At 39.5% G+C, this 16,683-nt stretch overlaps 1 protein-coding gene across 5 annotated transcripts in view; it reads right to left on the bottom strand.

Moving 5' to 3' along the window:
- Positions 1-563: 563 nt before the first annotated feature.
- Positions 564-16,683, bottom strand: part of LOC119650458 (hippocampus abundant transcript 1 protein) — a 70,319-nt gene continuing 54,199 nt past the window's right edge. For 4 of the 5 annotated variants that reach the window (XM_038053318.1, XM_038053315.1, XM_038053314.1 and 1 more), the window contains 7 exons: positions 9,719-10,051; positions 9,463-9,654; positions 9,099-9,307; positions 8,927-9,013; positions 8,764-8,861; positions 3,716-4,018; positions 564-3,580 (listed from right to left, as the gene is read on the bottom strand). In XM_038053318.1, the coding sequence (XP_037909246.1) occupies positions 3,483-3,580; positions 3,716-4,018; positions 8,764-8,861; positions 8,927-9,013; positions 9,099-9,307; positions 9,463-9,654; positions 9,719-10,051 (1,320 nt within the window). In that variant the 3' untranslated portion in view covers positions 564-3,482. The remainder of the gene's footprint in view (positions 3,581-3,715; positions 4,019-8,763; positions 8,862-8,926; positions 9,014-9,098; positions 9,308-9,462; positions 9,655-9,718; positions 10,052-16,683) is intronic. The other variant, XM_038053317.1, reaches the window with a different exon arrangement.

Genomic DNA, 16,683 nt, shown 5'->3' on the forward strand with positions numbered 1-16,683 from the left:
CGACACCCCTAAAATAAAATAAAATCTAATTGGTTCTTGGATATTTCTTTCGCTGTTTAATATTATTTTTTCACTTTTAAATATCATAAATATCATGGTCTCCAACTGTGTAAATGCCGTGCTGTTTGACTCTATCGCATTAAGGCTAAAATAGTTGCTGTCAGCAATTGCTTCTCTTACAAGTATAAACGTTGACCATGATGCAGGTCAGCCGGGTCAAGGATTATTTGATTTCTTCGATACTTATCACCCGTTAGGCTCTCCCTCATTCACCTAGCTAGGAAGGTACTGAGAAAGATAATTCAGGGAACTGTTAATAAAGTCTATCAATCAGAGCATTTCTTCTCTTCCAAACAATTCAAATTCACATTCTGCAGGCTTATTTCGATTAACCTTCATTTAGCAGTTGAAAACTAACCATGCGCAGGTGCCACCATCGCAACGGAGAGTGGTCTGGAAAAAATTGGTCCCTCGTGAAGCGGCATTCAGCATGTAGACAAATTATATTAATTATCTTTGATTTTTAAGGATTAATGTCTTAAACTAAAAATAAATACAGTTGATTGATATAACATTTTCGCCTGCAGCATTTATTCAATTATAAATTCTTTGCGGTCATCTCTCTTAAAAATAAAATAATTTCTATAAGTGTATCCTTTGCAGGAAGTATTAACAGAAATTTGCAAGATTTCAAAACATCTTTAACATTCTAATGCTTCTGTTCGATTTCCCTTTTTCATCAAAAATAGTTTGGAAGTATTTTCGTTAATACGACTTCTATTGTTTTTGGCAGCGAGAAGCGTCTAGGTGACTATTGCAGATTAATGCATTCAAGGATTGATTTGAACAATAAAAATCCATTCTACCAATTTTTTGCTGTGGAATTGACTTGATTTACTGCAATTTCTTCTTTAAATTTAACGTCAAAAGGAAACTATTCTCATATTTGGGAGCAAAGAACTTTAGAGCCACGGAATACAAATTGAAACTTTTCATCAATGGTTCTTGCTAACAAGGAACATTACGGAATTGTTTTCGACCCGCAGTACTGAAACCTCCAAAAAAGCGAACTTTGCCCCAGGATACGGGCAGTTTCTGTAGACGATTCCGTAACGCTTCTTTGGGCCGTCAGTTTAGTTGGTTCCTTTCCCGGGCAAGTTCGACATTCTTTCAAATCGTGTCGGCATTTCTCAAGAACTTAAAAATAATGTCTAAATATGTTTTAAAAAAATATAGTTAGCTTTTCGTAAAGTTTACTTTCACTTCTTCATCCGATCATATTTTTCTGCTAATATTTCATTAGCGTTATTTACAATTTCTAGCGCACAAAAATCTCTCTACACTTATATACACAATCGTGTTTCTTTGAAAAATAACAGTGCTCTATAAGAAACCTGTTACAGACGACAAATCATTTCCAATAACAAAATGTGATTTCATAAATTATCATTCCTTGTACAATATTTTTTCATCACATGAGCTTCATAATACTTTCTTAAATCATTCATTCGATATAAAAAGTGATCGCACACAACTGTTGTTGCTATCCAGGGTAAATCAAATCACAAAAAGCGTACATGAGACGAGTGTGCAAATTCAAGGGTAGGTGTCAGCTTACGTATCAGTGGAAGAAGTCATGAAGTAACAAACGTATAACATCCAAACCGGAAGCGGACGACATGTATATGTACGTGATTTAGGGTGAACTTTTGATGTAATTTAATGGCAAGCATCGTAGCAGGTAAGATACAACACGCAGCTCGGAAATGCCTGTATTTTTCCAATTTATAACCAATGGCATTAACATAGGCAAAGAAAAATTTAGGCTTCATATATTACCATGTGAATTGCTCTGAATAAATTTGGTGTGATCATCATTTCCGTACTCAACAAACTCAAATGAAATTAAAAAAACAAAATACCTTCGACCCCCATTAAGTGAAGGCGGACACAATTCTCTATTTTAAGATTTCACCACAAATTTTGCCGCACAGTAAATTGTGTAAGCTACTACTTGAATGCCGAAACTTCTGTGGCAGGAACACCGTGCTTTAATACTTGCCATTTTCAAGAGTGTATGCGCAACTATCACCTTAATAGTGCGATGAGAGTCACGCAAAAATGCGAAAACGGGTGTTAAAGGCATTGCAGCGTATTCTCAGGGCAATTATAAACGGTCTTTATGGGGCGTTCACATCATTTCACTCAGCTAGACTATCAGTTCGCACCCGCCCTTATTATTAAGGCTCGGCCATCACAAACTTTAATCATTATCAAAAGAGCATCGTAGCACTTTTGAAGTGATAGCAGACAATTCATCCAATATTACTACTCAGCCATTTGCAGGAACTAAATTGAAATTTCAAATATTCACACGTGTGATCAAAGCAATACAAAATCATGATAAAAGCGGAATAGAATGGGTCAAACGGCCACATGCATTTTTTATTTCCCCTTTTATTCGCAATTTATTACCGAATTATACAACATAAGCGAAAATAGGGGAAGATATGAAGTAATTTTCTTTGGCGTAGTAAATGATATCTTCTTCGAAATGATTGATTTGGAATGTACCCAAAGAGTTTCAGCATCCTCAGATTCATTTAAGTAGTAAACTTGATGGTATGAAAATGACATCCACAACACAAGGAAAACAGGCAAAATTTGCATCACTCTCTATTCAAAAACGCGTGGACTAGTATCAAAATATGTGATCATATTCATCTGTTCAATAATCTACATTTCGAACTAAATCAATAGAAAGTTTTCGTAATACAAAGTGGACCACCTTTTCAAAGTCTTAAAATAATAATTTGGTGTCGTTAAATAAATATATACATCTAAAGTTTCTTCGTTTCCTGTGGGTTAAAACCTGGAGCGGCTTAACAGATCAATTTACTTAAAATTATCTAATTACTTGGTTTGAAATCTTCATGTAACACTGATTTCTCTCTTGAAAAATATAACTCTATGTATCTAACGCAAACAACAATTACAAGATAGTTGCTAAGTATAATTACTGTTCTGTTTCATAGATTCCAGTGTTTCCAAAAGTCAACTGGTTTCAAGGAAAGCAACGGAAACTATAAACTACTTTCAACTGATATCCAAACTTCTATTCAAAATCATTGTGATTTTTAACGTTATTTGTTTTCTTATTCTCTTGTCAACTACCACATGTCAAATTTGCCAGTTCCGCTCTGCGCAATCGCAAATTTCACCCCTCATCATGGTGCTTCCCCTTCTCTTAAGTTGCTGTATCATCTGATCGCTTTACTATAAAATCTACAGCAATACGTAACCAAGTTATATGACGAATAGGGTCGATGTTTACGGTATTTTGTGTGCAACAATTAAAAAAGAAATAAGATACGTGATTATTAAAAGTTCTTTACAAGAGAAAGTAATGTGAATGGTCTAAATTATATAAACATTTCATTTTTCTTTACATCCCTTAATAATAAATATCTACAAAAAGGAGACTACAGTTGCGCTGATGAATCGGATCGCATTAATGGTGATAAGGGACTATGAACTTTTCGACCCTGTTCAATTTCGTAATGAACATCTAACGATACTCCTAGAAAATAAATGAAAATTCAATGAGGTTTTCGTTAATTAATTGATGACATCTAGGGAAATGAAGACTCAAAATTCATGCTAAAGAAGCCCACAAATACAAATCATAAGAAACTATTTAAATTTCATTTATTACTTTTCTTCTCACTCGATGATCTTCTTATAGCTAGCTCCGTAGGACCTTCAGGTATGAATACAGCGACTAGGATAGCACATACGACCATAAAGGCCCCAAAAACAAAAGGCGGTCCAGGTGCCAATTGTGCATACGAATCCGGATGTAATGTTTCGTTTCGACGAATCGCCTTGTCCACCGAATGCATTAAGCTGTGGTCGTCATTTAGGTCAACGTGAAATAGGTAAAATATCACACCAAACATGGCCGGTCCTAGACCATTGCAAAGACCTCTCATTCCTGTCACCATGCCTTGAACCACGCCTGAAAGGGAACAAACAAATCACCGTTTAACTCTTACTCCGGTCTATAATCTTTAACTTAGCGTTTCCACCTAAAAAAGTTAAATTTGACAGCGAGTTCGATTAAATTACGGAGAAATTAGAAACAATACTTATTCTCGCTCTTCGAACTTCTACTTTTTATCTTTTTTCAATTTCTTGTCTTTGAGCTTGCGTTCAACAATTCACTTAAAGTATTCCTTAGTTCTTGTTAAAAGCGATTAAGAGATAGAAAATACGAATCGAATAGTAACGGACTGTACCCATGCAGTACTTGGCTATCGTAAATGTTTTATTATTCGTTCCTAGAATGTACGTCGTGGAACCCTCGACGATAACGGGTAGGCCCCGTTGCTTGTCTGCTTCTACTTCAGCAACTTTAATCTTTAGCGAAGTAATACTCTGGAAAACAATTCAGGCACTGTGCTTTTGTATTCTGTTAAGTCCGGAGGTGCAAGTTCCTCGAAGGTGCCCTTTGATGACCTGGGAGCTGGTGAAAATTCGGTTCAGATTACAGAGTATCATAATTTGAAGTAAAGTGCACCAAAAACTTTCGATTTAGTTAAAGAATACTTTCTATGTAGATATATATTGATACCACGAGTCAAGATATGTAACGGTACTCGTCATGAGGCCAACAGTTGTTAAAATAGTAATGTGCTCCCTAATTTTCCAAATTAATCCTCGAACCCATCACTGAATGTTTCGAACGCTTGATCGATAAAAAAATGTATGACTTCTCTCTGGATCCTCCTGCGACGACCACATCAACATCCTTCAGATCATTGGGGAACAGATGCAGAATTGACGGTCAAAAGGTAGTATAAGTTCCAGGGCGAAAACGTGGATTGGTACCCGCGATGGAACAAAAAACCTAGAAAACACCTCCCGAACAAACAATAGCTCTAAAACTAAACCCTATCTCCACCGCCACGTAATGCTCGCTGACAGCTCTTTTTTAACAAAAAGCTGCAGACCTCCCAATATAAACTGATAGGAGTAGGTTAACTAGTTAGCCAAAAAATGAAACCTGCTGTTATGGGCTTTGAAAAGTTTGATTATCATTCACACTCCTACAGAGGCGAATGCTTTTTTGGGTGGAGTAGGTGAATGCATTTACGCACAGAATGTTGGACTCCCATAACTGTAGATCGTCGAACTAAACACTTCCTCATCGTCAAAGAGCTAGCCTGGAACCGTTTGTCACATTAATTCGGGTTAGTCCCCGAACTCTCCCGGCTTGTTTAAATAAACCTGTGTTTCAATAGAACTGCTGACGAATTCCACTTTCCGCAAGGAAAAATGTGCTGGGCGTCGACCACAACTCCATTGCAAAACACACAATCCCAAGATCGTGACTTTCCAATCTTGTGTAGGTAAGACTGAAACCCTCCATGCCCACTAAAGAACTGGGAAAGGAAATAGCCAGTCTCACCATGCTTCCGATTCAACCACGCACCTAAGTTCTCAATGAGCCGCGCAATCCATTTGCCTCTAGTTTCCAATGGAGAAGTCACTCATCTAGGGTGCGTTGCCATTTTTCAAGAACAACCACCTCCCTTGGCTCTTCTCCCTTGCGCTTGTATATGGCTTGACACTCCTTAGCAGGAAGGGCAACGGGGATCACTATCACGGCCTTCTGAGAGACAGTGTGGCACGCAGACGCCACCCGCAAAGCACCCCGTCTCTGTAGTTGTGCGAAGCGCTTATGATAGACCTCCTTGCCAAGAACGTCAGCCCATACCTCTGTGCCGTAGAGCAGGACAGAATGCGTCGAACCCATCAGGAGACATCGCCTACTAGACGTAGGACCTCCAATATTTGCCATTAGCCTATTTAACGCCGAAACCCTAGCAGCAGCCTTGTTTGCTAATACTTTGATTTCCCAGCAGTGTCAAGCATACAAAATGGGCGGTATGAAGAAGCCAACTCAGGGTCGACTTTCCCTGTGCTGATCGGCGCAAGCTTCGCCAGTTTCTAACGGAATACCATCGGGTCCTGGCACCTTCTTGCTTTTCATAGGGAAGACTGCCTGTGATCTTCTCTCTCAAAGCCTGTTGGGAAATTACAGTTGCCATCTTCCCGTAAATAAGAATGACGCTTCAAATGGAGACGTGATATCAGTAAAAGCCACTCTTCAAGGTGCTGTAACCTCTTAAGAAGAAGTGACCGTTAGAGATTTTTGGTGGGGGTAGAAAAAAGAGACTTTATTATCCCTCCTCTCTTTACCTCCTTCCCTTTCAGTACCAGGTGGCAGGGTTGGTAAATCAAATTTTACCAAGATGGGATTAAAATATTCTCCATTTGCAGTGCCTTAACTTTTTAAGAAGCGGTAACCGCTGCGATTTGCCAACTGCCACGAGTTTCCATCGGGTTTGAGGAGGGGAGACCTATAGTTTTCACCCCCTCCAAAGATGGCCATGCACGGCAACTGTCAGCCAGTAGAGTTGCTGATATATCTGAAAAACAAGACTCGCCACTGGAAACAGAACGAATTAAAGCCTCTATTTCAAGGACTGTTAAAAGATGAGAAAAACCTGACGCATTATTTAGCAACACGCGAGTTTCAGCTTCAACTTCAAGATCAAAATTCAAATCGATCCTAATAAAGCAGTGTTCAATTAAAATGAGGACTACGATTACAAAATGCATCGAAATGTCCTCATTGATCTAAGAGCTATATTGTTTAGATTGTCGCGCATTGAAATTTTAGTAAGAACCGCCTGGTGTGTGATGTTCCACTGCCACTTCTAACTCATATTATAGCCTTTACACCATATTTGGAAATGCAAAGCATACTTTCAAATGGCATTGTTTTTTGTAAAATCTAATCATTTCACATCCCCATTAAAAGTGAAAAGGCAAGTATATCATCAAATTGGTTCACTTCTTCCAGTACCTGAAGAAAATCGGCAGTTTTTGCAAATATGCACAGGCAGAACAAGGAGTTGTCTATTATATAAAAATGGAAGTGGTCTTTATACCTATGTATCTGTCCGGAGTCCGAAATCGTTTAATCGATCGCCAAGAAAATTATCACTTATATGTAGGTAGGTCGTAGAGATTGAGGAGTTTATGCATGGCGGGAGGGCGGATGGCGTTCTCGTTCAATTCTGACAAAAACTTGTGGCGGTCACCTTTCCTTAAAAAATTACGGCCATTCAAAGTGTTTTTTTTTGGTGACCATGATGTTTTCAATTTCTAGTCTATCGTGTTTAAGAGAAGAGTGGAGGAAGAATGTCCCCGTTTCTAATATCGTCAAAGAATTGTGGCAGCCGTCACCTGCTGAAGAGAGGCTATTTGCGTAACATGAACAAGCTTATTTGTAGGACAATCATTGTCGCGACGTGTAACGTAGATTACAGAGGGGAAGCGGTTGGAATGACAAAGAGCAGTCCTTTCTGCGACGATAATTGCCATACCAATAAGATAACGTTGGGAAAATAGCCCCTTTTCAAGGCACCGTTTTTTAAGAAGACATGACCGTTATAGGTTTTCAATGATCATATCAAAATATTTCCCATTTGCAGCGCCTTAACTTTCTAAACTTCCTAAGGGGGCTGCGATTTTTCAACGGGGTCGAAGAGTAATGACCTCCCCTTGCCCTACCGTTAATTCATCGCCAGTAATGGGGTTGCAATTCTGAAAATTATTGAAAATGCAGGTAAGCCCGGCAATTAGCTATTGGAGTTGCTGAAATAGCTAAAGATGTAGAGTCGCCAATGCAACATGGTCTTAATATGGAGCAAATTCATCTAAATATAATAGTTTTAAATGCGACCAATGGGAAACAATGCGCCAAAACACTGAACATAGTGAATTTGCTCTATATTAGGACCACGTTTTCTTGCATTTAATGCGTAATATTCCTAAATTTCTCATAAATAAACCCATTACTTCTACATAGCATTTGAAAGTTAACATAACAAAGCAACTTTGCAGGTTTGTAAGTTTCAAGTATCGCTACAATAATGCATATTGAAATTTAAATAAGAAATCGAAGGGATGATCACCTTTGCAATTGAAAAAAATATCCACTTATAAGAAATTTTATGTAATTTCCGAAAATGGCACAATATCAAATCTCGGATTAAATGATTGACCGAGTGGGAAACTCTAATTTTTTTTGGTCAAGCTTTTTGACACTATTCACGAAAAACTCTTCAACTCTGTATATATAGAATATAGAATGTCCATTCCATGGAGCAATTTTCCTAAAACAAGTGGTACCACAAAGGGAATTCCCTGTATAGTAGAAATTTGGAAGCTCTGGATTTTTTCCTTTCGCCACGGAAAATGCAAATCTTAAAAAAACGTAACGACCTTAAATCGCTCAGTTCTGGGGAGATCACTGCAACTGACAGTGATAGTGCCTGTTCGATTGGAATCGGTCGGCCAACATTTGTGACAGTTCCGGAATAACTGTAATTTACATAAGATACCCAGGAAGATTGAAGACAAATGGAACACATACATTATATTGGGCACATCCTCTAGATGTGACTTGTCTTACACAAAAAACACACTAGGAAATTATGTAAACTTTAACTTTAGGAAATTATGTAAACTTTAAAGCGGTGCAAAAAGGCTTAACAACTTAGGTAGTCATCTCATAATTACGAAGAAGTTAAACAAATAAAAAACTTTAGGACCACAATGTTTAAATCTATTCCATCAAAACGGTGGAATAACTCATTTGCTATTACCATCCTCCCAAAAAGTGCTTACCTTGTCGATCAGCATTTGAGTGTATTGACACAAATGCACTTATGGCTGGATAAGTGATTGAACCTAGGGATGCTAAAACTCCGGCTGCCCACATCATCCTGAAAATATGATTTCATATTAGGTCCCACTACATGTCAGAAATCCTATTCAGAGAAGTATTTACCATGTTTTACTACCGAAGCCATACCATAACAGCTGCATCATTTCAAATATTAAACCTATTATTATTGTACGTTTTGCACCAAGCACCCTAAAATAGCAAATTCATTTATGAAATAAATATCCTACGAACGTTTTACAATGCAAAGCAAATGAATTCATGATCCCCTACTTACTTCATTAAAAATCCTAAAATTAATTGTATGAGAATACTCAAGATTCCGACCACAGCTATAAAAATTGACACCTCAATGGAAGTAAAATCCATCTTTAGTTTCAAATAGACAAATATACAGGAATATTGACCAGCCTCTGGCAAGTAGGACAGTAATACTGTTACACACTGCATCAAAATAGTATGATCTGTACCAACTTTGCGAAGTGCCTGTAAGAAGCAGATATTGTATTAAAGAATAAACTAACACCCAGCCACACAGACAATATTCGGAGATCTTCAATCAACAATGTTCAAATTGATATTGAAATTGAACAACAATCGGTGCACTACTACTACACGAAGAGTTATCGATTTTAACTTACAGCAAATGGGTCAGCTTGCTCCCAACTAATTGGTGCTCCCCATGTACTAGGTCGCACTTTTTCTGGCAAGCTTTCGGGCACGGCCACTAAAATGAAGAATACATCTAGGACGGCTATCGCTGTGGCTAATGCAACAACTAAAGTGTCACTATATAGTTCCATTAAATAGGCTCCAAGTGCTGGTGAAATCACCTGTAAACGGTTAAAATAACATCATTTATAATTACAATTAACAATCAATTAATTTTATACTCACCAAACTCGCTGCGAAAGTAGCCGAAACCAAGCCATAAGCTTTGGAGCGATCTTCGATGGTTGTAACGTCAGCAACGTACGCAAATACTACAGAGAAAGTGACTGCAAACACACCACTAATCGAGATCATTGCGAAGAACCAAAATGTATTTATGGTCATTAAAGGAATGGGAGCACATGTGAAAAATACAGTAATCAAAAGGAAAAATTTTCGACCCCAAACATCCGATAATGCCCCTATGAGAGGAGCACTCAAAAACGAGAAGATGCCTTTAATTCCCATTACTAATCCGTTCATCAGAAAGGTGTGGTCCGGGAAGGTTTGATTAAGAACCTGCAAAAGAATAAATGAAATGTTACACTTTCACCATTATAATAGCTAAGTTATATTTGAAGTCATATTGAGATTAGTGTAACAAATAATTACGCGCATTACGAGACCAACTTTATCTCATCATTTCTAACCAACTGAAATTTAGATTTCCAGTCCCAACTAAATATCCAAGACACTTCAAAGGGTACCAGAGAGTAAATGGTGGAAGTATGACCTGCTGATAATAGTAGTCACTATTAATTTAATGGATCATTGAGATAATCACTATTTTATGAGTTGGGAACTAAGAACTCCCCCAAAAAATTTCCTTGCTCGTCCTAAAAGAGACAGACGTTTGTGCACAATTTGCAAATTTCGAAACAAAATTGTTTTATAAAAATTTTCTACGACTCGGATAAAGATAAACTCCTGGATTGCCACTGGACATTCTAACTGTATTGAGACGATGGAGTTCTGTCACCTCTCCAAGTTCAGCAAAGTGTGTGAATTGATGCAACGTCGTAATCGTAGAACACTTTTTCTTCTGCATGGGTGTTCTTTGTTTATCTCATCATTCGTTTCCTCTAATAATGTAATGTAATATTGACCTCTAATATTGATGCCACAAGTTAACTTCGCCAAATACGGTCCTAAATCCGCTTAAGAAAGAAGAAGGGATGAAGGCTAGCAAGTTGCAGATTTCGAATTTGCTATAGACACATTACGCATGCCTCGGATAAGGACGGACCTACTGGTAACGAACTTTGGTTATCGGATCAGCACACGAGTTGTTTTTTTGAATATTCATAGGTTCTTCGATAATGGTTCCGAGGGCCCCAGAATGCGTGTTTCCACCAACTCGACTGTGAATTCTAGCGTTAGGAGCTAAATATTTTGTGGTTCAATGAGGTTAGATGGAAAGACTCTGTAGAGCTTTCCTCTCTATCTTGTGGTACTGTGATATTGTACTCCGGAAAGCTTGGCCGAAGTAACCGTGACCCCTCTGTTAGATTACTGTACCTTCATAACTTGGAAGCTGGTTTCGAAGAGGACACTCATGGCAGGATTCCGGCCCAGAATGAGGAACATTTCAATAGCACAACGTTACGTACCAACCGAAACTTCCGCGGTGGAGCAAGGGGTCTTCTTTGAGAGATTGAATTCTCTCCAGGTCATGCGCTTTAAGGGTGCCATTGTGAGCATGATTTAAGTGCCAAAGTATGCTCTAACAACACCTTGCTCGGACATGTAATGTCGATACACTGTAATGATAAGAGTGGAAATAGGAGATCAGGTCGATCATCCTGAGTGGCCGATAACGACTTAGAGGGCAGAGCTATCCCAAAAATTTAAACAAATTGGCTAAATGGACCGTGAAGGTCCGCCCACAAAGATTGAAGCTCTATCAAAGTGCTCGGTCGACACGTTCTTGCACGCCTCTGTGCTAGCCAGGCTCAGGAATGTGGGGGGGGGGGGTCCTTTGAGCGCTTTGATCCCTCACGCTTCATTACTTTGTGGGCGGACCTTCACGGTCCATTTAGCCAATTTGTTTAGATTTTTGGGATAGCTCTGCCCTCTAAGTCGTTATCGGCCACTCAGGATGATCGACCTGATCTCCTATTTCCACTCTTATCATTACAAATCAGTGGTTTTTTGTTCTTTGTTGAGGACAAGAGGAAAGAAGGAGCGGTTGTTTTTGGAATCGAGGAAGAGGAACAGAATTCAATTTTTATAGAAGGAGAAATAAAGAAAGAGGAGAGAAAGTCTTGGAGAACAGAAGGGGATCATTGGTCCGAAGGTGTGAAGATTTTCGCGAGCAAAAGAAGGGAGTTCGACCAAGGGAACTAACACCACATCGTGCTAAACCCTAACGCAAGTGTGTTTTGAACGAGGATTCCGAGAATAAGTTCAAATCGTTGACAAATCGTTCAATCGTTGGCAAGTGATAAATGCACAGTGATTTAAGGCAAAAAGGAGAAAAACAATTGAAAAGACAGATAGTTGAAGTGTCGGATGAATGAAGTTAATATTTAGCTGCAGAAGTAAAGTGTCGGAATTCCCGCGCTGTGTATAAACCAAAACAAACACATAAAACATGAAGTACGAAATTATAGAGAGAAAGTGAATTAACGTTAGTTTTTTTCTAAGGACTATATATATTTCTTTTTTATTATTAATACATTGAATTGTAAAAGGGAAATAAGTACCAGAAGCATCAATCCGAGCTCGGAGTGACATCTGGGTAAGTTGTTTGTTTATTTTCTTTTCTTTTTTCTTTTTTTATGATTTTATTTTAATTTTTTTTCTTTAAACTTTTGTTTATTTTTATTTCCATTTTTTTTTCTGTAAATTTTACATTTTGGTTATTTTTTTTTATTTTATTTTCATTTTTTTTCTGTAAATTTACCTTTTGTTTATCTTTATTTTCATTTTTTTTTATAATAAGTATTGAATGCTTGAACAAGAACCATGTTGATTGAATAATCCTATCGTAGTTTGAGGACTTCCTCCCTTTCGTTCCTCCTTACTCCCGCAGAATTTCTATCAAGGGACATCCTCAAAGTGAATAACTGGCCTGAGGATGTCGAGGAAGAGTGGGAACCTCAGAGGCCGCGCCTCATACAAGATCTGAGGCGGAAGAGACAGCAATTGAGACGGTGATCCGTCGTGGATCTTCCCCTCCTTGATCGCGGCACTCGGGTCCGGAGACTTACGGCTCCACGCGCGCGGTCTTTGCCGGTTTTTTTTTCTTTCCTCTTTTAATTTCCAACGTTAGCTCGCGTTCTGTTTGTCCATCGATAGGCCGTCGCGGAATTCATTGTAAAGTCGAATTTAAAATCCGGTGCGGACCCACGCATCGGAAAAGACACGTTGGTTTTTAGTAATGCAGTTTGAGGGATCAAAGCGCTCAAAGGACAACCCCCACATTCCCGAGCCTGGCTAGCACAGAGGCGTGCAAGAACGTGTCGACCGAGCACTTTGATAGAGCTTCAATCTTTGTGGGCGGACCTTCACGGTCCATTTAGCCAATTTGTTTAGATTTTTGGGATAGCTCTGCCCTCTAGGTCGTTATCGGCCACTCAGGATGATCGACCTGATCTCCTATCTCCACTCTTACCATTACAACACTCTCTTGGTGACTGTAACGATAATGATGAGAGGTTTGTGGATTTCTACAGTTTCTAGCGCCGCGTAGCGGACAAAGAGCTTGCTATAAGATCAATTGCGTTTCAACTGACCGATACCGTACGAGCAATCAGATTCGCCGCTTTGCCATCAACAGTAGGTTTAGGAACTATCTTCTGGATGTGTGTAACAAGATAGGCGCTGACATCGGCTTCAAAAGGGATCATCATCTAATGATCGTTTGCCTTCGCTTAAGTTTTATGTTCGTCGCTTCTCGCAGGGTTAGAGAACTGCGACTCCCCAAATTCGATATCGGCCGATCGATCATATTAGCCGTCTTGCTGATCGGTTAGCAAATACCTTGAATAATCCGAATAAGAAAATTTATGAGGCTTGAGCCGCCATTAAAGATGGTCTTTTCTCGGGTGATGCTCGGATCGTCGATCATGACCCAAAGGGGCATCACAGCATCTGGGTGATTGCGGAATTATGAAACCAAACCGATGAAAGTACGGGATTGAAGACTCTATTGATCGCTGTGAATGGTGAGCGTGGCGTGCTTGAATTCCGATATAGTGTGAAATCCCGAGTGTAGTTCAGGGTAGAGATAACAGTGATTTCAGAGCCGTATATCGCAGGATGAAGCCCTATACATCTCGATGCTCATCCTGCCGAGACAAAGAGGGAGATCGATGGTTTGCTGCCAACAGAGCCTATTTTACCGGTTGTTGCGCCATTGATGATGATGATGATATCGCATCACGAAAAAAATTCGCATGCGGTCGCAAATATTTTGATGGTCTTGTGAGGACGATGAGCAACTGAGGAGATGGAAGGAACACTTCACTACGGTTTTCAGTCGTATTATATCCGATGAAGTTTCGTCTTTTGTGAAAAAAATATCTAGTCACGCACGCACTCTTCCTATCTGCATTAATAGGAAGAGCATCAAAGGTGTTGATCAAACGGAGGCTTCGTTTTTGCAAACGGTGGCTTCGAATTTGACGCCCCGCTGCTTGGTCTAAAATTTGCAAATACAGTTACGGCAACCCCCAAGATCTTTTTGAGTTGCTATACGGGAGTAGCACGTAGAAAGTGGCCGCCACCGTTACTAGAAAACTCCAAGCCTTCGTCAATATTTGTCTGCGACATGTCATCGGGGTATGCCGGTCTGATAGAATTTCAAATGAAAAACCTCGTCCCCGCACAAGCCAGTTACCCGCGGACAAGTATGAGCAGGAGATGGGAGTGGCAATGCATAGGTGACACATTGCATAGGAAGGGCGACAACTCTATTGTTGGTTACACCATGTATTGAATACACTATCCCAAGATAACCGACGAGTAAATCGCCCCAAGAACACATGACACAGAACAGTCGAAGAGGAGTGCAAGCGTATTCGAAAGCCCTGGGGGAATGGTATATTTTCCTCCACAATCACAAACCGATACAAAAATCGTAATAACCATGGAAATATGTCCCGCATCCTCAAGAGCTTTGTATTCTTTCAATAGCGATATTTTGCCAACCATAACTATAGTATTGCCCAGCCCAATAACGTACAAAATTTTTGGGAAATTATCTACTTCCAAGTACTTCAGCATTTCGCACGGCATTTGATAGTCCCCAAGATGTAGTTTCCCATTATTTGGATCAACAGTGACAAATGTGAATAAGTTTCGCCCTGTCAACTGCCTTTCAGAGCCTGAAGAGTGTGGTCATATTTATCGTGTCTGTCGTACACTGTAAATTTTGAAACACTTTTCAACATCAAGTTTTGCTTCAAGTAGCAAAGAAGCTCATGAAATTTTAAAACCAGCATATAGGCGATAACACGGTGACTTTAAGGGCTTCTTGTCAGTGATGTGAGCGTTCAAGACGAACAAAGGTTGGGACGCCCTTCGACTTGCACGAAGATGAAAAAGGCGATTCGTTACCTTGCAATTCTTCGGCAAGGTACCTCTCGTCCACTTTGATTAGTAATTACCTACAATTTCGACTGACGGTTTCTTCTTGTATCACGACAACGCGCTGCGCCACACCTCGCTTCTGAGTCATGAATTTTTAGCCCAAAACAAAGTTCCTGTCTTTCTATTTATTTTTTTTTGTTTCGTTTCCGACATTTAGAAGGCTACAAAAGAGCAGCTGAAAGTCATTATAAAAAGCCTTCCAACCATGAAACCATCGTTGCGATAGGTGCATCGCTACCCAAGAAAAGCATTTTGAAGAGTTTAAGTTGAATTTGTAATAAATGTATCACATCCGCTTCACATTTCGTGCAGTGCTGTCTTGACCCATTGGTTCAAAGTATTTATTTCTTCGACCAAGAACAATTCCAACCCCCCCCCCCCCCCCCCCCCCAGGCATACTGAAGAGTACCGTTTTCACTTGCATCTGTAACGCTAACGCAATCTAAATCCGAATACTCCCCAACAACTTCTCTGCATTTTGAATTATTTGCACTTTCAAATTTCAAACAGGAAGATTATTTACACTAGAAATAAGTCGATACTCAAGGTAATCGAAAAACCATTTACCCCGGTCAATGGTAAGTGCACTGCAGACGTCAACTGCGCATGTACTATGTGTTAACAGCATTTATGAAAATTTACGAGTATAATCTTCTTGTATATATATACCAACGCGTTTCACTTGGGATTAAATTGGCACAGGGAGACAGGGCAAAGTTGCTGGATAACAACTATCTGTGTTTGTATCCGAGCCAAGTCGACTTGCACCTTCCATTTGGTGGCCCCCGATAAGCACCAGTCAGCCTGATAGTAACTTCACATTAACGGCGACAACGAAGATCCGACATGACACGGACTTATCTTTTGGCATGGGATTCAAAATAGGTCGCATACAACCAGACTATAACAGGAGGTGAAACTGCCACTGATCTCCTATAATTTTCAAAGTTTTTAAGGTTTGTTAAATTGCATTACATTCAAAAGTTACAGCCGAACTAACGAAAAGTGATGCCAAATGGCAAACTACGTGAACTGTTAACAAACTACTATCTGTTACGCATCGCAAAAATTCAATTTTCCGAACTTTTTTGCGTGCTGCATTGCGCACCGGACTTGTTATATATTGCTTCATACAAGTCCGTGTAATGCACTGCATTTGACAACGCTATCACTGCGCACGCACGCAGTCATTTCACTGTTGTGTTTCCCGCTTTACAAGAAAAGCAATCTCCAATCAATGAGGAGATGACATCGCCTATGGAGAGAGTTAGAGAAAAGAAGCACAAGAAAGTACATTGAAGAATGGAAATTTATCACCGATTGCCGCAGATGAATTAATTTCATTTTGGCGCAGGAGTGAACGTTGCTTTGATGATGGTGGGGATAGGCAGATTCAAAGGTTTTCGTTCTGCGCGGTTTACTCACCATTATATTATAGGTGGACAAAGGTGAAGCATGCTTTTTCCGCCGAGATGTACTTTTCTAACAATCGGTAAATTATTCCCATGTAACATCCATTCCATACCCATTTCAATTAAATTGCCTGTTGTGCAACA

The sequence above is a fragment of the Hermetia illucens genome, chromosome 2 (assembly GCF_905115235.1).
Source record: "Hermetia illucens chromosome 2, iHerIll2.2.curated.20191125, whole genome shotgun sequence".
NCBI classification, from domain to species: Eukaryota; Metazoa; Arthropoda; class Insecta; order Diptera; family Stratiomyidae; genus Hermetia; species Hermetia illucens.